Source organism: Orcinus orca, chromosome 5 (genome assembly GCF_937001465.1).
Source record: "Orcinus orca chromosome 5, mOrcOrc1.1, whole genome shotgun sequence".
In the NCBI taxonomy this organism is placed as follows: domain Eukaryota; kingdom Metazoa; phylum Chordata; class Mammalia; order Artiodactyla; family Delphinidae; genus Orcinus; species Orcinus orca.
Genome location: NC_064563.1, coordinates 14,478,516 through 14,500,190, shown reverse-complemented (window position 1 = coordinate 14,500,190; position 21,675 = coordinate 14,478,516). Strand labels below are relative to the sequence as shown.

At 43.4% G+C, this 21,675-nt stretch overlaps 1 protein-coding gene across 2 annotated transcripts in view; it reads left to right on the top strand.

The window, feature by feature from the left end:
* The window catches only part of CPNE4 (copine 4), a 577,135-nt gene that overhangs the window by 530,013 nt on the left and 25,447 nt on the right, over positions 1 to 21,675 (top strand). For both annotated transcript variants that reach the window (XM_004283421.3, XM_033412228.2), the window contains exons 8-10: positions 3,545 to 3,643; positions 7,813 to 7,899; positions 10,658 to 10,717. In XM_004283421.3, coding sequence (XP_004283469.1) covers positions 3,545 to 3,643; positions 7,813 to 7,899; positions 10,658 to 10,717 — 246 coding nt within the window. The remainder of the gene's footprint in view (positions 1 to 3,544; positions 3,644 to 7,812; positions 7,900 to 10,657; positions 10,718 to 21,675) is intronic.

The window sequence follows — 21,675 nt, the reverse complement described above, 5'->3', positions numbered from 1 at the left end:
TCCCTTATCAGATATACAGTTTGCAAATATTTTCTCCCATTCTGTAGGATGCCTTTTCATTTTATTGATGGTTTCCTTTGCTGTGCAGCAGATTTTTATAGCTCCTGTAGGAGTTTGATATAGTCCCACTTGTCTATTTTTGCGTTTGTTGCTTGTGCTTTTAGTATCATATCCAAGAAATCATCGCCAAAAAAAAAAAAAAAAAGAGATGAATGTCAAGAATATTTTCCCCTGTGTTTTTTTCCTAACTGTTTTACAGTTTCAAGTCTTATGTTTAAGTCTTCTATCCATTTTGAGTTGATTTTTGTGTATGGTGTAAGGTAGGGATCCAATTTCATTTTTTTGCGTGTGGATATTCAGTTTTCCCAACATCATTTGTTGAAGAGACTCCCTTTTCCCCATTGTGTATTCTTGGCTCCCTTGTCAAATATCAATTGACCATATATGTATGGTTATTTCTGGGCTATGTATTCTGTTCCATTGGCCTATAGATCTGTCTTTATGGGAGTACCATGATGTTTTAATTCCTGTGGCTTTGTAATATATTTTGAAGTGATGTCTTCAGCTTTGTTCTTTTTCTCAAGATTGCTTTAGCAATTCTGTGTTGACAAAATTCAACACTTTTTCATGATAAAAATGCTCAACAAACTAGGAATTACCTCAACATAATAAAGGCCATATATGACAAGTCCACAGCTAATATATTACTCAATGGTGAAAATGTTAAAGCTTTTTCTCTAAGATTAGGAATAAGACAAGAATGCCGTCTCTTGCCACTTCTTTTCAACATAGTGCTGAAGTCCTAGTCAGAGCAATTAGACAAGAAAAAGAAATAAAATCCATCTTTGTCACTTTCTAGATGTCTAGTCAAGTCACTTGACCTCTCTAAGCCTGTGACTGATACCTGTGAATGGCAATAATAATATTGTCATTTCAGGGTTATCATACAGGATTAGAGACCATAAACACAAATGGCCTGGGTTCATAAGAGATGATCATTTAGGACAAGCTCCAAAGTTTAACTTCTTTTAGTTCAAAGATTACCTATTGTTAACTGTGTGGTGTTGGAAAACTTACTTCACCTCTCTGTGTCTCAGTTTCCTCATCTGTAAAATGAGCATAATGAAAAATTATTCTGGGTATTAAGTGAATTTACATATGTAAAGTGTTCAGAACAGTTTCTGGTACATAGTAAGCATGTGTAATATGCTTACATAGTAAGCATGTATATGTTGTAATTATTATAATTTGCTGTTTTGTGGTTGGCAGGGGGAATTAGGTAGGCAGGAAACCTGGACTTTCGTCTGCACTGGGTGAACTTGCAGGAGTCACTTCCTTTCTCTTCCATTAATTTCCTTCTCTGTAAAATGAGGGAGCTGACAAGACCATCTGTTGAGCTCAGACACTTTAAGATGATATACCTAAACTATACTGTGAGCTGTGGGAATGTGGAAGGCCTCCTGACTTGTAGACAGTTTTGAGCTGCCACTCTGTCACCAATCTGTCAAAGTTTCCTTATTGATTCACACCAAGAACCTGCTTCTGTCTCAGCTTTTCTGCAGGGCAGTTGATCTGTTTACTTTTCACCATGACATGTTCCTCTGTCAGCTGTATCAGAGATGTCATAAGCCAGCTTCATGGCAGGGAGAGAAAGACCGTGGTTTTATTTTTCTGCCTCACTGTGTCTTCTTTCCTCTGGGACCTTTCTGAGAAAGGTCGAAACAGGATTCTGCAACTGGCATGATGAGAAATGCCACCAATTGAAGAAACAGGGCCCATGTAAACAGCGGTGCCTGCCCCCCAGAAGGCCAGGCCTGGAACCCTGTTGGGCCTGACTCATCATCCAGCCCAGGGGAGTTCTGCCCCAGAGAGAGCAAACGTCCTGAGTGTTATGGTGGCAGGTGGAAGGAGGGCAGTAACTAACCAAAGCATGACGGGAAATCTAAGAGAAGGCAGATAGGTGGTTTTGCTTGAGATTTGGTGACAAACCAAAGTACTACATACATTCCCTCTTGCTTTTCCTATATTCTAACGGAGAGATTAAAAGAAACACAGTAAAACACAAGGGAGTGTTGAAAAGACTCTTTTGGCCCCTTTGCCTTTTCATCTGCTTCCCCCCAAGATAAAAGACTGAGTAAGTGTCAGACTCAGATGTCCCAGGGCTGTGTTCACTACTGCGCACAGTTAAGAGCCTGAGAGGCAAGGTCCCAGAAACACACTTCCTTCTCTTTCTGTGCCCAGGCCAGTCAAGCTTTCTTTTGCTTCTGGCTCCAGGTAATGACTGTGTGAGTGTCAGGGTCAGTAAGGAGGGGCTGGCAAATAGAGAGAAAAAACCCTGTTGTGAGTAACTGAGATCAGTAGACAAGTCTTTGACAGTGTGATGTTCACAGTGCACATCCTGAGTGATGTTTCCCACTGGGTGGATGTTGATACAATCCACTGTGACAGAAAATAAATGAGTAGGAATAAGTTTGCGGGGGGATTATGTTTCATTCGGGGCATATTTCATTTTAGGTCTGTGTGGTATCCCACAGGTCAGAAAATAGATTTACAAACCAGGTTTTCCAGGCAGGACTGGCCACTGAGGTCTTCATCCCAAGAAAGAACTAGGCTGCCCCTTGAACATCAATATTCCAGTGAAAACCTGAGTAAATGTCTCCTTGCTGCCTCGATCTTATCTGACTTCTGGGGTTCCTGGCTGCAGATCCCTGGTTTAAGATGTAGAAGCGATATCTGAAGTGCTTGAAACCCTAGTCCAACCTCCACCCCAGAAAAAATGGGGACTCCCTCTTCATCTAAAGATGTGTGACCAAGCAGAGGGATGGCTACTGATTTAATCTGCATCACACTGCAAAGTGTTACTTGCAAGCCCAGAAGTTAGCCTTAGTGGTGTTAGATGGAGCCCTCTTGTTGGAAGGTCGCATCTTAGGTGTGATGGACGCCTGCTTTTTACCAGTGTAACTCACCTCTCACTGTTTTTCACCTATTTTTCATGTGGGTACAATTAAAGATCTCACTTTTTGCCCTCTGACTTGTTTTTCTTAGCATCGCTCTTTTGCCTTCAGAAAAAAAATAATAAAATGTGATTCATATGATCAAATCATTAAACATAAGCTGCCACTGTGGAAGCTACAGGCATGGACTCAGGCACCTGATTCCAGCTATAAACCACAGAGGCTCTCTTCTGTGGGAAAAACAACACTGGAATTAGAGTCAGGATACCTGCCTTCAAATCCCAGGTTTCTCATTCACTGGATAGTCCCTTTGGCAAGTGACTTATCTCCTTTTGGTCTTACTGGCCTTACCTGAAAAATCGGCAAATTATTAGTCACTGCTGCATCACAGGGCTGCTTGAAAGTCATGACAAAAAGGCTAAGTAAAACCAATGGAAACCAAAGGGATACCTCTTCCCACATGCTGTCATCCTAGACTTTTGATTCAGACCAACTGTCCTTCATCAGGTCTTCCTCATAAAGTTTGCATTGCCTTTAGCTGCTGTGGATGAATTCTTAAGTTAAAAAAAAATACTTATTTTCTCTTGCAGTGCATAGTATGGGACTGGGACTCCAATGGCAAACATGACTTCATTGGAGAATTCACCTCAACATTCAAGGAGATGAGAGGAGTAATGGAAGGAAAACAGGTACGTGGTAAGCCCCTCATGGCATTTCCCCCAGACTCGCCTCTTGCAATGCCTCCTTAACACCCAGCTATACACCGAGCAGCTAGAGGTGAGACATTAATACATGATTAAACATAGCCAGGAGGGAGCATGGTGGGAACTGAAATCTGGGTTCTAGTGCCAGCCCAGCTCATTGCAATTGGTTGTGATTTTGGACAGGACCCTGCTCCAAGGTGGTACAGTTTCTCCACTGGCAAAATGGAGAAGTCAGATGAGAAAGTTTCTAATTTCCTTTGGCTGTGTAACCTTGGACAAGTGACTTAATCTCTGTGCGCCTCAGCTTTCTCACCTAAAATAAATGAAGGTGATAATGGTACTTACCCGGTAGCATTCATTGAAGATTAAATGAGATAAATCATGATACGCATTTGGCAGGGTGTCTGGAACTTCCAAAATATGTGCTGGTGTTATTATCATGTTGCAGTATTCTTTCTAGATCTACATTTCCATGACCTGGTGGCATTAATTACACATTTAATGCTTTGGGCAAATTATTTGATTACTCCAAATTTTTATTTTGGGCACCAGAATTTCATTTAGTCTCACCATTTCACTCTTACACTCTTGTTACCAAGACATAAACCCAAACACTACCACATACCACAGGGGCACATAGGGATTTCATTGCATCACACAGAAGCCTACACCTCCTCTTTGTATCTCTCAGACACCCATACTCTGATGGATACATACATACATCTATTGGTCAGTTGCTGTCGTCTGGACCCTGACCATGTAACTTCTTCTCTGATCTGTTCAGGATTCACCTGCCCAGTGTCAGCTGCAGAACCTGAATCTCTTTGCCCGAGGGCTTTCTGTGGCTGCTGGAGCCTGCTCTGCCCATGCCTACTGCAGGCTGGACATGTCGGGGGAGTTGTACACATTTCAGGGAGCAGCCCTCAACAAATTGCTAGTGGGAGATGGGATATAAATACCCCAGCTCTCTTGCCCTTCAGGCGGCAAAACTCTGAGGCATGCTCTGTGAAGTTGCCCAGAGTTCCCCAGCAGGAAGCAGCCCTGGTTGCCCATAGGGTTACCTGAATGGATCACGTACCCCTTTTTGGCTGCTTCCCTATTTCAATTCCCCACTCTTTTATTGTTCCTTCCTGGTATTACCTCCCAGATGAATTACTTGTACTTAAATACTTGCCTCGGCGTTAGCTTCTGGAGGAAGTCAAACCAAGCTACCTGCCATCCTTACTCTGGGAGCCACTGTCCCCATAGAACAAAAAGGAGTGACAGCAGAGAAAGACTTTTTCCCCTAAAGACCCTGTGCCTGGCCTGCTCAGAAGTGCTGCTTGGGGAAGATTGTCCCAACTCACTGTTCAAGTTTCTCCTTTCAGATGTAAGTCAAGATGTAACCAGACTGGATGGAAATAAACTAACATTCTTTAGAATCAGAGGCTTAATCTGAATCAGACCATTTGTTGAATACCTCCCTTTGGCCTGAAAAGTCAAGGGCAGCTTTCTGCATAGCTCCCACAACCTGCTAAACATGCTGTTACATACCCAGCATTGCAGGAAACTTGTCAGACACAGAGAGACCTTCACCCACGAGCAGGCTTGCAGTTTCAGGGGTACAGTGAAAACCAACACTAAACTATAAATAAAGTCACTACCCAAATAACTAGGAATTTATCCAGAGACGTTGTTGCTTCTTTGAATGTACAAGACCAGGCTCTGTTGAGCTAATAAATCAATGACAGTTATCAATACCACCCGCTAGAGTTCTAAAGAGTTTTACGAAGTTTTGCCTTGTTCTGCTTTACAAATAGAAATAGCCAAACCAATAAACATGGGAAACACTTCATCTTTAGAATCCTAGGAGGATATTATAGCATACATCACAACTGAAGCACACTGAAGTCTGATGCTTTCAAACAAACAGAAGTGAATCTTGAAGTCTCTCTGAGGAAATGGATGATATGCTACTGTACTTTTCTGTATCACTGAGACACCAGAAAGGTTTTGGTGCAACCACTCAGTCCCTATTCTGACACGTCTGCACCCAGGGAACTGTTCTATTATTTATTGACCCCACTAATATTTACTGAGGAGCACCTGCTAAGTGTCAGGCTCTAGGTGTGACATAAGTGTGCATCATAGTAAAATATAAATATGAATCAAGTAAACAAAATATGTAATTATACATTGTGCCAAATGCTATAAAAAACTGAGCCAGTTTAGTTATAAAGGTATAACATAGAAGAGATCAGCTGAAAAGGTGACATTTAACTTGAAGGCCCTTAAAGATGAAGTGAAGCCAACCATGTAACAAGCAAGGGAACAGTATTTCAGGCCGAGGGAACAACATTGCAAAGTACTGAGTCAGGAAAGAGCTCGGTGTGATTAAGGATCTGGAAAGAGACCAGTGTATCTGGATCAGAGAAGGTGAGGGAGCCATGCATGCGATGTGGTCAAGAACAGAGGCCAAGGCCAGGAAAAGCAGATTCTGATAGCTCAGAGAAAAGAGTTTCAATTTTCCTATAAATGTATTGAGAGCACACTGAAGCCACAGTCTCCAATTTAGTAGCTACTGGCTACATACACCTATTTCAATTTCAATTTTAGTAAGTTTAAGTTAAATTAAGTTAAAATTTCAATTCCTCCATCTTTCTCTCTCTCTCTCTCTCTCTCTCTCTCACACACACACACACACACACACACACACACACACACACACACTCCAAGTGCTCGTGTGGCTAGTGTCTTCCACATTGATCAGTGCAGACATGGAATATTCCCATCATTGTAGAAAGTTCTATTGGGCAGTGCTGCAAAGGGGTCTAGGCTGGAGAATTACATTAATTTTTTTAAAGATTACTCTGGCTACTGTGTAGATAATCAGTTACAGAGAGAGACAAGCGAGTGAGACAGGGAGATCTGTTAGGAGGCTACTACCATAGGCAGGACAGGAGGTCGGCAATCTGGGCTGAGTTCCCCTGGGAAACTTCTCTCTGTTCCAAATGGGACTCACTCTTGCACTTGTGCCTACACATCTGAGGTAGCTGTAATGTTTCTCCACGTGCTCTTTCATCTTCCAGGACACCAGCTTAAGCTAATACATGGTGAAAATGTCCCAGCAGCAAGAGGAGGGCAAGCCCCAGTGCACGGGGCTTGTCAAGCCTCTGCTCATATCACTTGCTAATGTCCCATCGGTCAAAACAAGTCACCTGACTAAGCTCAGAGTCATTGTGCACTGGGAGGAATGGGTCATTGGCGCCAATGCTGTATCAATCTACCCACTCACATCTGCCTCAGAAATTGCTTCATTTTCAGATACTTCCAGCTGTCAGAGTGTGAAAATTTGTCTTCTGAGTAGAAATCCAAGGATCTACTCCCATAGGATAGTAGGCAGGAGCATTCCATGACTCTCGGATGTTTGACTTTGTAAGTAGTCAAGGTGCAGTTGGCTTTGTCCCCTGAAGCCTTCTGTAGGCTGAAAGGGTTGAGATCTGTTCACCCTTTAGCTCCCAGCTACCTCCTCAGTTCTGATTCTACCTCTCACAGAAGCCTCTCGGGCAATCTAATGCACCACCGTTGTGACTGTGTCAATCCATTATTTTAGTCCTCTGTGAAGTTAAGCAAACTTATCATCATCCCCACCAGCTTCCTGTAGCCAGTATTCAATGTCCCTCAGTTTTCCTACCTCTTAAGTCAATTCCCAGACACTAAGACTTAGCATTTGGGTTACTCAGCTGTGTGTCCCCAGATCTCTCCTTCCCTCTGCTGCTTAATTTGGTCCCATTAATAGCAAGCATTTATAAGTGTCAGGCACTGTTCTAAATGTATTACAAGGGTTAATCATTCAATCCTCACAGTAACCCTATGAGATACCTACAATTACAAGCTCCATTTTACAGAGGAGACATGCAAGACATAGAGGAATCAAGTAATTTGCCAAAGATCACACAGCTGGAAAATGGAGGAGCTGGGATTCAAACCAGGCAGAGTAGTGTCGGAGTCTCCCTCTGCACCACTCCTCCTTACTGCCCTCCAGATGTGAAGGGATCAGCTAGAGACCATGGGTCAGCCCTCAGGTCCATCTGCAACAGTGCCCAGGGGCCTCGTCATGAATGACTCCACTTCTTCCTGAGCTGGCAATCATGCTATAACCTTTCTTGTTTCAGGTGCAGTGGGAGTGCATCAATCCCAAGTACAAAGCCAAGAAGAAGAATTATAAGAACTCGGGCATTGTGATTTTGAATCAGTGCAAGGTATATACATAGCCCCTGTCTTCCAGGGGTATGAAGCTAGGGCTGTCTGGGAGGAAGGTTGTGTGGACAGAAGGAGAGAGTGTCAAAGAGATACGATCTTTTTTAAACAAAAATCAGAAAGTCAAGGTATTAATGGACATACATTGTAAGCATGGATGGTCTTGGAGCTGTGGTAGGCCAATGCCACCATACCCTCCACAAGGACAGTCCTGCCCCCAAAGATAGGAGAGTCCTGGTCTTCCCAGGACAGCACCAGAGGGAGGTCCCCAGAGGGGGTCACCAACATTTCTAAAGCACCTATTCTGTGCCTATCCCAGCGTTCGTTGCTTTATATGTGACACCTCCGCCATGCCGAGAAGGTACCATGAAAATAAGACAGTGGGGGAAGATTAAAGGGCCTAAAAATTCCTCCCAGAAGGGCTCTAACTTAGCAGAAAATCCCATCTGGGAATAATTTTGCTACTGGTTGAGTACTTACTATGTGAAAATAACTATAATACGTTCTGTTTACTCTTATCACAACCCTGAGATTTCTACTTTCAAATGAGATTGTGTAACCAGTTTGTCACACACATGGTAAGTTTAAGAGCTGAGATTTTAGTCTCCGTCTGTCTGACTCCATGACATAAGACTTACGTGCCATCCAGTTTCTCTCTATATATATCAGGTTCCTTCACTCAGAGTTGGCCTTTCCTGGCTGCCAGGAGCTGCAGGAACTCATCCTTACATAACAAGAGAGTAAAGGAAAAGACCGATGGGTCTGGCTTAGGTCACATGCCCACCCCTTGAACCAATCACTGGAACTAGGAGATAATGCTTGTGATTGGCCATCTGGGGGTCACTGTTTTAATAATGGCTTTTTTTCTGTATTTTATGATGCTTTGACATCTTGGGGCCTTGCATACTGAGGAGGAACTGCCCCTCCCAGAGTTACCTAATTCCTAAAGGTAGCAATCAACTTGCCTGTGAGCCTGTCTTTGACATGCAGACCAATCCATCCAGAGCCTATACCCCCTAGCCACCCCCTTTCCTGAACTCTCACACACCAAGACAATATTCCGCCTGCCCTGTATCACCCCAGAGCCAGGTTTCAGATAATTAGAGACCATCCCTATCACCCAGAGCCTCGTAAGTTACTCAAACTATTGAATCCTAAACCTGCTTAACTTCTTACCTTGCTTCATGCATTCCTTCCCACAAAAACCATGATAAAGATTTTTGCCTGTGCTTTCCCCTCATTCCTCTTGCCTCCTGACTGACCCTAGTGCTTCCCCGTGTGGCCCCCTTGTGTGGCAGGACAGTCCTCCTGTCCCTTGGGGAGCTGTGAGTAATAAACTCTTCTTTCAAAGGCAGTTGTCTCTGGTCATCTTACCTACCTGTACAGACCAAATCCTGGTACATTCAGAATAGACCTGTGACCATCCCTGTGCCCATAGCAGCAGGAGAAAAGAAGATCCAGATGAGCCAGTTCAACTATCCATCTCTGTAAGGTGATTGTGCACATATCTGTTTTGATCTAAGAGTTCGGCACTCAAAGGCCATGGTGATCGAACTCATTTTTTTGGTGTACAGACAGTAGTAGGGTATCCCAACTATCAGGCAAAGCATCGCCATAAGGAAGCCAGGAGCAGGCACTATTCAGGGAGCCCAGTAAATATCAGCCCTGAGACAAGTCTGCCAATAGATGTGTGCCACCTGGAGGTGGTGCCTGGAAACACTACCATGGGGTTCTATGGGTCAGTCTCTGAGAAGCTGCCCTGAGCGTCAGATGGAGTCTGAGAAGTGAGGGTCAAAAATCAGCTAGTAGTTGTCCTGGTAAAAGGATCCAGATTGTGAGCTCAGTGGCTGCAGGTACCATGCCTGTTTCTCACATCCCTGTATCCCTAGCATCCAGTGCATGGTGGGGGCTTAATAAATCCTTGTTAAATAAATAAGTAGATGAATGTCACCAAGACTCAAGCATCAGAATCATAATGAAGCAGAAATTAAGACTAGAAATCAGTAAGGTGTGTGAGAACACAGATGCCAGGGGTTGGGAAAAAAGCAGGGACCCTGCTGACTTCCAGCCTAGAGGTTGAAAGGGTGAACTGTGCTGTCAAGAGCGCCATCATTTGAGTTCCACCTCCATCATCTTAGCCTCAGTTTCCTCTTCTATAAAATGGGCACAATAATAACAATAGCATCACCTTCACAGGCTTGTTCTAAGAATTAAATGAGGTAATGTATGTCAAGTGCTTGGCGTACAGTAAGTTCTCAATAAATGTTAATACTTGTTGCTCATGGCATGGGAGGAATCTCACTAGCTGGCAGCTGGCAGTAAAGACCTTCTCAGGTAATTGTGATCTTGAAGCTGCCCATCTTGATTACTGTGGTGTTAGGAATGTTACCAGAACTGGGACTTAGACACGGGCAGCGAGACTGAAGCCAAGTGTGAGACTTCATTCATTTCAAACCAGTGGTGACCCTTGAAAACACAGTATTAGTCTCACCCCAGAGGCAGAGGCTGATTAAAATCATGTGTAAACCAAAAGAGAGGGTAGCAGGGGATGGATGGCTGCAGCCCTCACAGGCCCATCTAAATTCAGCATTGCTTTCTTTCTTTCCTTTCATGGAACAAAATCAGCTGACCCATCTTTTTCCCACAGATCTTTCTCTGCTTTTTCCTCTACGTCAGCATAACCCCGAAGTGTAGGCCTCTAATCTATAGGTATACAGATCATACTGTTCTAATACAGTTTCCTCTCCTCCTCCTGTGCAGATCCACAAGATGCATTCTTTCTTGGACTACATCATGGGTGGCTGCCAAATCCAGTTTACAGTGAGTTGTTTCCATATTTGTCCTTATTCAGGAGTAAGGTTGGGGAGTGGTGCTGGGTGTGGGGCACGAGGAGACAAAAGTCTGTTAAGACCCTGGGTCAGCTTTGCTCACGTCTCACCGCTGAAATATCATACAGTAACATGTTTTTACAAGGAGGTCATAATTCTGTTTTCCTCAGTGAGTATGGTTTTCAGCATCATGTCAGGAAATTCCTGCCATTCAACCTCAAGTGGTTCGGGCAACCAGCCTAATGCTTTCCGTTCTTTCCATGACTACATGAGGCAGGAGGCAGTGGGTGGGTTGCCAGGTCCCATCACTGCGTGAAAAGGGTGGGAAGGAAGTGAGCCGCGCTTGCGCATCCCACTGGACAACTGCAGACGTCTTGGTTGTGTTCGTGTGGCCAGACCACGAGCATCCATGTCATGTCCAATGGTCGGTGCCAAGAGTAAGCCATCCAAATGGTTCATCAGTCAATGAGAAAGAGAATTCCAAAAGATTGGGGAACCAGTCTCACAAGGTTGAAAAATAGAATGAGTGAGTGGATTGAGGATCACCTCCTACATGGAATATGTGAGCCCATGGGATTTGCACACTCCTAATACAGATTGGAGGGTCGGGGTGGACTGGGTCTTTTTTAAGTGCCTGGGTGGGCCAAGATTGTGAGTCCATCTGCCCTGGAACAATTTGCTTTCAGTGGCTTCATATTCAAAATCCTACTAAGTTTAGGCAGACATGACCTGCAGAAAGAGAATACCCAGATGACAAGGAATAGATCTGCTAAAACCTATGGGAAATCAACGTGGATGTAAACAAGAGGAATCCAATTTGTGCAGCATTTGTTCCTCATCTTACAAAAGTGTACTCTTGAAACTCAGCCCTGTTGAGCTCCCTAGACAGGCTCAGTCATGTGAGGAAGGCAAGGAAATTGGTTTGAGCCCAAGAAAGTAGACCGGAGCAACGTATTCCTGAGACTAGGGATAGTGGTGCCCAAAGGACTAGAAGGGGGTTCCCCGAGGGGTTGAGATAAGGCATCTCCCTAGATAGAAGCTTGTCCTCTGCTATAACCTCAGAGTGGTCTACCTATGTCCTGCCTAAGCTCAGGCCATTGTTCATTTGCCCCTGAATGCTTACAGGAGTTAATTATAGATTTTGGTCATTTCTTTGAAGTCTAAGTTTCTCTAAAGACACACCCACACAGCACCCACCCCTTCCCCCCCCCCCCCCCCCGCCATATACACACTGGCATGTTTAGAAGGTAGCAAATATGTGCATTGTGGGCACACACCCCTGCCTCCAGCTGTCCTGGGCAAATGCAGGTGGAGGAGTCAGCAGTGTCACAGAGGAGATAGTGTCCCATGATCTTAGGCAAAGGAATGATGCAGAAAACTATTTATAGATTCTTCAAGGGAAAGCTCTATCAATTTGGGTCTGTTTTAGATTCTATAGATCCCATGCTTTTGAACAGCTCTTTATTCAACCTTCAGGGGCTTGCTTTGCCCTTGGAGTTGGGCTACAAAGAATTGGCCCCAGGGAAAACTGAAGTTTGACCCCAGAATGTTTCCAGCTCTACATCCTGACTCATGAAGGGGAGGGGAGGGGAGATCGTGTGGCCCACCTGACAGGAGGATTGCTCTCCTGGCTTTGTTTTCCCCTCCTTCTCACTTTTGCTGATGCTCCCAGCCGGAAGGGACCACCTCAGTGGTTCTCACTACCACCTTCCCAGCCCCGGCTTCTCAGCCATCCAGGGTCCACGGATCGACCTGCGGGAGATCTGGAGTGAGTCTGGAGCAAGGCATGTGAACAGGGGGAGCATGTGCAGATAAATGCCGAGGAGACCAGACCATCAGCAGTGCCTGCAACAAAGCCCTTCCTCCTGGAGGGCTCCAGGCCGAGGACGCAGGAGAAGGTTGCTAGGTGTTCTATTTTGAGCTTTCTATTAAAGAAAACATAGCAGCCACCTCATTGTCATTTTCCTCTAAAATTAAGTCAGCTTTCCCATTATTAATTTATTATTCAAGCAGTGCTATCTAATGTAAATGGCAAGCTGTAATACAAACTATTAATAACAAATAACATGTCTTAATAAATTTGATATTTATTATATACCCAATCATTTTATTGAGGCCATCTAGAAAAATGAAGGGAATGTGGCAGAGGGATGAGAAATGAGAAGAGGGCTTCCTGGCGTAGAGACAGGCAGAGCAGAGGGAGGGAGGAACGAGGTTCTGTTGCAGTCATCCCACCCCTGAGCTCTCCAGAGTTGAAATCTCCCACTGGCGCAGAGGATGGCCCGAGATTCCTAAGCAGGCCCCGGAGCTTCAGCCAGGATGAGCCTCCGTCTCCCTGGAGACAGACCTTCAGGAGCCAGCAGTGGAATACAGTTCTGCATGTTTCCTCCCCTCCTCACGCTTCTCGGCCCTGCCCCTGTGCCCAGGAGGCCTTCCTCTTCGGGTGCATCAGCCGGGCTCTCCTGCTCATGGATTTTGGTTGGATTTGACCAATGGTAGGCAGCAGCCAGAGGTCAAACAATAGGAGGAGAATGAAGTTGGGGCACTTCTTCCCCACTCTCTACCCCCCAGGTTGCTGTTTGGCAGTGACCACATTCCTCTACAGAAGGACACATTTCCCTTCAGGTGTCCTGCCCTGCAAACACTACTCTTACTCGGTTCTACTAACTGCCCCTCTTGACCCTTTCTACTCAGCCTCCCTTAACATTTTAGAATTGTCCTTTTATTAAATTCTTCTCAATCATCCCTTTTGAGTGGACCATTTGCTTCCTGTCAAGACTCAGCCCAATACACACTACAAACAGTGGTGAGAAGAAACCTTTGCACCTTCCACTGATGTCTGGAGCTCCTGGTTCCACCTTAAGAATATCAAGAGCAGAGCACCTTTCCCTTCAGGTAGTAGGCTGATATAAGTTGCTCAGAATACTTTTGTTGAATGGTGGTGGATCAAAGCCTAAATCTTCAAGAAGAGATAAGGTTTAGGGAAAAGAAGAAATTGGATAAATAAATGTGATACTATGTTTTTGCTTTAAAAAGTACCCCTGTGAACTTAAATATTTATGCATCCATATATTCTAATGATAAATACTGAAACCTTACTTAGGTTAATGTGAATATGCAGGATATATTTAGGGATTGTTGGGGAAATGGTTTAGATTGAGAATTTGAAGGGCCTTGAATTTTGAGGTAATTAGGTGGATGTGGGAATGTTCAGAAGACTCTTGGGCAGGACTCAGGAGCAATCAGGCACATGCTCTAGGGAAGTAAATCTGAGAGGTCTTCATGAAAGGGACTCTGAAAGAAGACATTAAAACCCACTGTAGCCGTCCTGGTGATGGGTAGTAAGAGGTAACTAGAGGGGCAGCAGTAGGAAGGGGCACTGTGGAAAGAGAGTCTACTAGCCTTGACTTATGATACAGGAGGAGACAAAAGGCACAGGAGAATGATGAGTCCAGGATGACTCAAATCTTTTGTGCCTGAAGACAAAGCATGGCAGTCCCATTCACAGAAATATGGAAATCAACAGGAGCTGCCAGACAACAAGATGAACTTCCTCATGGATGCGGTGGAAGTATTTTCAGGTATCCCAGTGGAGATAGCATTTATAAGTATGGACCTCAGTTTCAGGAGAGAGGTGGAAACTGCACATACATGCGTCTGGAGGAGATGGCTAAAGAGAAAAATACAGAAAGACTGGGGGCCTGGTGACAGAATATTGTGGAAGATCTGCATTTGTCAGCAGGGGAGAGAGGGGCAAACAGTAAAGAGATGCCAGAGGGGGAGGTCCCAGAGGAGGCAGTTACTCAGATGATCAGGAGGAAGTGTTACAGGATCAGGGACAATAATCTCATATGCTAAAGAGAAGATAGAAGGTGAAGAATGAAAAATGGTGACTGGGCCATGTGATGAGTAGGCACAAATCATCTTCAGAAGAGCAACTTCAGCAGAATGAGACAGGAGACCCAGGAGGTGGGGTGTAACATACGATGAGGAGGTGAACACAGTGGGTGTGACTACTCATTCAAGAAGGCCGACAGTGAAGGGAAGGCAAGAGGTGGAAAGGAGAGTGGCGACCTGAGGATGAGAAGAGGGGAGTTTTAGGCTATGAATAAGCAGAGAAGGCCCCAGGGAGGGAAGGACATAAAGGATGCTAAAAAAAATCCCCAGTCGATGATTCTTCCTCTTTTTTTGTCACATGGACCATTTGAAATCTGATACAAGATCTATATTCTCTCACTGGAAAGTGCACACACCCAATTCTGCACACCATTTCAGGATGTCAAGGGCACCCCCGAGGACAACCTTTGTTCCTTGTGTGAATCTTTGAGTCGTAAGGACTCCGGAGCAACAGTCGTGTTGTGGTCTTGGAGGACCTGAGCAGAGGTGAAGCAGAGACTCGAGGGAGAGAGATTGGGTTCTATGTGTTTGGCACATGGCAGCTAAAAGGAAAACCAGATACCAGAATTTCATATACAAAATACACAACTACAGACAACATAGATGAGGCCGACTCCATAAGATATTTGAAGAGAAAATGATAGAAGAATTCAATGTTTCTTTTGAAAGTTATTGCCTTTCCAGATGCAAAAAAATGTTCATTGTAAAATGAATTTTCACAGAAACAGGTTGTAAGCAACACAAATGTCCAACAATAAGTTAATAGCTATATAAATCGCAGTTTCTCATTTAGGTGGACTATGATAAAGCCATTTTAAGTGGTAATTATAATGATTGGTATATATATATATATATATATATATATATATATGTATATATATATATATATATATATATAAACATGAGAATATGTTTATGTCATAGTGTTAAGTGAAGAAAAAAAGAACATAAAGCAAAGCTACCCTATGATTACAACTATGTTAAATGTTTATATATAATTATATTGTATGTTTTATATATAAATTTTAAAAATATTTTGGATATATATATTGTATATAACTAAAAAGAAAAAATATGACTTACCAGACTAGTAGAATCCTGAGTGGTCATTTTTTTCTTATTATATTCAGTTGGCCCTTTTTATTATTTGTAATTTTTTTAAAATTAAAGAGGGTATTGGGCTTCCCTGATGGCGCAGTGGTTGGGAATCCGCCTGCCAATGCAGGGGACACGGGTTCGAGCCCTGGTCTGGGAAAATCCCACATGCCGCGGAGCAACTGGGCCCGTGCACCACAACTACTGAGTCTACACTCTAGAGCCCGCAAGTCACAGCTGCTGAGCCTGGGTGCCACAACTGCTGAAGCCCGCGTGCCTGGAGCCCGTGCTCTGCAGCAAGAGAGGCCACCGCAATGAGAAGCCCGCGCACCACAAGGAAGAGTAGCCCCTGCTCGCGGCAACTAGAGAAAGCCCACGTGCAGCAACAAAGACTAAACACAGCCAAAAATAAATAAATAACTTAAAAAAAATTAAAGAGGGTATTGCTTTCCTTTATCTCTGATTGTATAGTCTACATTTTAATAATATAATATGATATAATATAATAAGCTGAATGTGGCTTCTCCCAGATTAACCTTGAAGCCTAAGAAAAGAGCACCTCTTAAAGGTCCTCTCATGTCATCTTTTCTGACCCTAACACACTTGAGACATCCTATGCCCAAGCTGTGTCTCAGTTTAAGTTTTAAATCCTGATTTTATATCCCAGACTAAACACTGACGGATTCTGGTGTAGAACCCTGAGAAATGAGGATGAGTCCTGGGATGAAGAGGAGAGTGCTTTGCACTTTCCAGGAAATGAACCAAGCGACCTCTGGGGTTTTTCCCATCTGGCCTGGGTTCTTATTTCTTTACCTGCTATAGGGTTTTGAGGAAACAGAAAAGCACAATAATTAAACCTATTATTTAAGAAATAGTCCAGACTAAAGAGTATCTCCACCTATAAGTCTTGTTTTATAGGTCCAAATTGTATACAAATCTAAAAAACAAACAAAAAAAGCTGCCCTATAGCAGGTGATATCACAAAGGTTGCAGAGAGATTGGGCAGCTAACCAGAGATGGGTTCACAGCAGCTTTCCCCAGAAAACATCTGGGAGGTTCTCAAAGGGCGCATTTTTTCACCGGCAGGGAAGGGATATGAGGCCTGGGCTCGTTTCAGGTAAGAAGCTAAAAAGGTCCAAGGAAGGATACTCATCTTTAGCATCCAGCCTTTTCTGGAAGCAGTTCCCCACACTAGGGACTTGGCAGCATGGAGGAAGCAAGCATTTTGCTTTCTTACTTTACAAAGTTTTGCAAAACTGCTCATGGCTCTGCTTAATGAAGAGCGAGACCTCCTGGGCAGAAGGGGAAACAAAGGAGGCCTGTTCCTGGGCTGCCCGCTGGGAAGATGGGAGCGCACATCAGAACTGCAGGCTTTCCTGAATGCTTCATAGCAGAAGATGAAAACGGCAGCTCTGCAAGCCCGCCACATTAAGGAAGCCAGGAGCCGGGAGCCTCCTCCGCAAACTGGCATTTTTCGGTCATTTTCTTGCTTTTATTTCTCAACTTAATCCCATCTTTCACAGCCTCCCTGTTGCTTTTTAAAATAAACCTAACCTTTCTCTCTGTTCTCTTTGCACTCATGCTAACTTAAAGAGCGCAGAGAATTCTTGGTAGAAGGCCACCTCCTGAAGACAGAGATTTTATCTCCAGCCTCATCAAGGAGACCAGAAACCATCAGTTGCCAGGAAAGAAAAAAAATCTTTTAGCTGCCTTGTACCTGAGACTGTCCATTTACTGTCTAGTCAAATGATAAAATATTTTTATGAGCAGTGGGAATTACAGAAAGTAGTAGGTGATAAAGGTCATTGGTTTATTTCCTTTTTCATCAGGTAATTTTTAAGTTCACACCCTTCCCCAAAGTTACATCAGCATCTTCTGAGCTGGAATAGCCTCTGGGGTTGTCACAAACATGGGGGCCATCCCCATGGGAAGAGTGGAAACCCTAGAGGCCTGCCTGCAGAAAAAAAGCAGTTTCCATTGGGCATGTTTGTATGTCCCTACAGGACCACCAGGAACAGGCAGCACAATACCGCCTTCTAACCTTGAGCTTCAGGTTGTCCCACTACATAATCTCCTCCATCCCCAAGGAGATCTGGCTGCTCCCTTTCCCTACCTGGCATCCAACTTCACAATCAGTCACCGAATCCTATTTGTTTTCTATGCTTAATATCTTCAATCACAATCTTCTTCTCACCACCATCTCTGCCCCACCCTAGTTTGTTAAGCGTAAGGGAATTATTCCAAGCCTGAGGATGAAGAGTTGATAGAAATGAAAAGATATACCAGCACTGGGACCAGAGTGAAGAAAGAGAGGCACCTAGGATGCAAAATTTAAGGAGGCATCACTCTCAGATCAGGCAAGTGTAGGGTCAGCTCAGATGAGTGCCTTCCTGAGCTTACGCCCTAGTCACCTCTCTTACTTTACCCTAATCCCAGCCCTATGATTTTTTTAAAATTTTAGTATAGATTGTTGCCAAAATCTGTTAAGCTCATCCAGATGTTACATCCACTTCTCCCCATACCACAGGTACTCATCCAGGTGATACACCTGGGCTCAGATACTGCCACTTGGTGCCTGCATGCTTGGAGTATCTTGCCTATGCCTGGGAAGATAAGATGTTCAATTATGTTGCTTGAGTTGCCATTTTTCTTTATGGAGGTTTTTCCCTCTGTTCTTTATATTATCTGATTTCATTCTCTGGTTTTACATCAAGACACCAGCATATTTTTTGTCATCACAGGATACCCTTGACAATCAGGTAATCAACACATGGTACAGGTTGCCAGTTGCAGTGTTAAGAAACACTGGTAGATTGGGATGCTCCATGAAGAGGGGAATCATAAACACAAGTGAGGGGAGCCACAGGTACTCATTATTAATAATAAAATATTAAACCTGCCAGTGATTTGCAATACTTGCAATGATATTAATAAATCAGAGCAGAAGCAAGGTTGTCTCCATAATAACATCCTTGCATCCTCTAGAATTTTCTACAGCTCTAAAGTGCTTTCCTCAGTGGAAGAGAAAGAGGTGGCTTTACTTCTAGCCTTCCCAGCACTATTTTTACCTTCTAAACACTATGTACACATGTGAGGTGCCATGATCTCTTAAGTGTGTCTCATCAGAACAAAAAGGCAGAGAATGGTGGGTGTGTGTTGGAGCTTAGTACATCCAAGAGTTCCTGAGATGTTTGATTTCTCCAAACACTGTCTCTCAGGTACCTCTCAAGTGTCCTCCTTGGAGAAGTTTTCCAGGGATTGTCTGCATGTATCTGGACCTCTGTCTGGTTGGGGCCCCATGGGTGAGACCTGGAATGCTTTACACCTCCTTCTCGTTCACAAAATGCATGTAGGCTCCCCAACACTACTCCTGCCGCCTCAACTAGCTTTTCACCACAGTTCATGTTGTCTTCCTCTCTTTTCTTCAGTGGCTTGGCTTTCACCTTCAGGATGAAATCTATCTCAGAAGATACTGGATTCCACTGGTCCTTTTAGGTCACCCCCAGTCGTCCTCAGTAACCCATTCTCCCACTGTTTCAGTTTTTTTTTCTTTTTAAATGTTTTTTTTTCTTTTAATGTTTTTAGTGAAGTGTAGTTGATTTGCAATGTTGTATTAATTTTTGCTGCATAACAAAGTGATTCAGTTATACATATACATACTTTCTTTTTCACATTTTTTTCCATTATGGTTTATCATAGGATATTGAATATAGTTCCCTGTGCTCTACAGTAGGACTTTGTTGTTTATCCATTCTGTTTTTTTTTTTATTTTATTGAAGTATACTTGATTATACTATATGATATCACTTATATGTGGAATCTAAAATACAATACAAATCAACATATCTGCAAAACAAAAACACTCACAGACATAGGTGGGGGGATAAGGGAGGGGAGGAATGGGAGTCTGGGATTAGCAGAGGCAAACTATTATTATATATAGAATGGATAAATAACAAGGTCCTACTGTATAACACAGAGAACTATATTTTCAATATCCTGTGACAAACCATAATGGAAAATATATGAAAAAATATATATATGTATAACTGAGTCACTTTGCTGTACAGAAGAAATTAACTCCCACTGTTCTTCATACACACACACGCGCACACACACACATATACACACACTTTAGTTGCTGTTTTCCTACCTTTTGCAGTTGCTTTGGTCATAAAGTGTTGTTCATTCAAGGTATTTCTTCTCTCCTAAATTACTGTAGTTGCCTCCTGGTTAATATCCCTACCTCCAGGCCAAATCTCCTCATCCTTCATAAGAATAAAACATGCCCACGAGATGTCTGGACATCCCAGTCACAGACTTACTCATTCTCTTGGGTATATAATGATATGATGAAGGAGCAGAGTCTTTGGAACCATATAGACTTGGGTTTAAACCCAGCTCCATCCCCTATGACTTTGTGACCTTCATCACCTTTGAGCATCAGATTCATCAATAAAAAGGAATAATAATCTCTACCTCCCAGAGTTTTTATGAGAATGAAATAACACAATGCCTGTAAAGCTGCCAGTGCAGGTGTCTGACACATAGTAGGGTTTCAACAGAGGTTACCCCTCCCTTCTTCCCTTTTTTGTCCAAAGTAGGGGCATCTAAGCATTGGGGGAATACTCATATGACCTTTTTTGAAACACTTAGTATTATATTAGCGTTTTATCAGTTTGTACTCCCTTATTGAAAACATCTGGAGGTTCTGAAAATAGAATTTGAATCCTGCTTAAATTTATTTTCAACATAGTCCTGTGGAGGGGTGAGGAAGAAAAGGGGAAAATTCAGTGATGAAAGAATAACTTTACAAAGGAACAAAAGAAAGGTTGTTAGTGAATTACTGTTAGTCAATGCTTTTTCTCTTCCAGTTACTTTGATCTGATTGCAGGCTTACAATATAAGATGAGGTGACATTTTTTTCCATCAATGTTACTGAGTCTGGTCTTTCAGAAGCAGACACAGAGCACATAGCCCCTTTCCTCTGTCCTTCCAGAACTAGCATCCCACCTTAAATCCAATGAGATATTCCAGTGGTTTGTTATAATGGAATTTTGTCAAATGTCATGCAAATAGCATTTGTCATTCACAAGATCATAAGAGAAAATAGAGCCTTTCTATCATCAGTCAGCCAGTGAATGGATTCTGTTGAGCTGGGTGCACCATGAACATTCCTTTCTTTCCCTACAACTCCTTTCATTTTAATCCCTCTCTCCCCACTCTCCACCTCCAAGATTAAGCATTTCTTTGGAGAGGTGTTTGCTAGGTTAACTTTCATTGAATTGGTGATGATATTAGAAATCAGAAGAAATACACCTTCCCGTTTTAGCACCACCCCCAGGTTAAAGAATTTTGTTGTTGTTGTTGTTAAGAAGTGTCCTGTGTGGGACTTCCCTGGTTGTCCAGTGGTTAAGAATCCACCTTCCAATGCAGGGGATACAGGTTCCATCCCTGATGGGGAACTAAGATCCCACATGCCTCAGGGCAACCAAGCCTGCACACCACAACTACTAGCTCATGCGCTCTGGAGCCCACACGCCACAACTAGAGAGAAGCCTGCGCACTGCAACGAAGACCCAACACAGCCAAAATTTAAAAAAAAAATTGTCCTGTGAGTCAACTTTTATTTAGATAATGATGATGTAGGGGGTCAGAAAAAACTTAAGTTCAAAGATAATGCCCACTAGGTGGCCAGACAGAGGTTTCTTTTCTCTACTTGCCACTGACAATGCTGTAGACTTCAGGCGTCTTCTCTGTTGTGGGTGGGTTTTTACATGAATGAGCCTTACACAGAGCTGCTTCTGGCAGAAATTTTATTATAACCACTTCAGCATCTCTCTCTGCAACTGGTCACTCATGAAAATAGTGGCTTTGTTATACAGACCACATCTTTAACACAGAATTTAGTTTTGAGGGAGTTTAGCTAGGTCTCAGAGATGGAATCGTCCTCCCCGG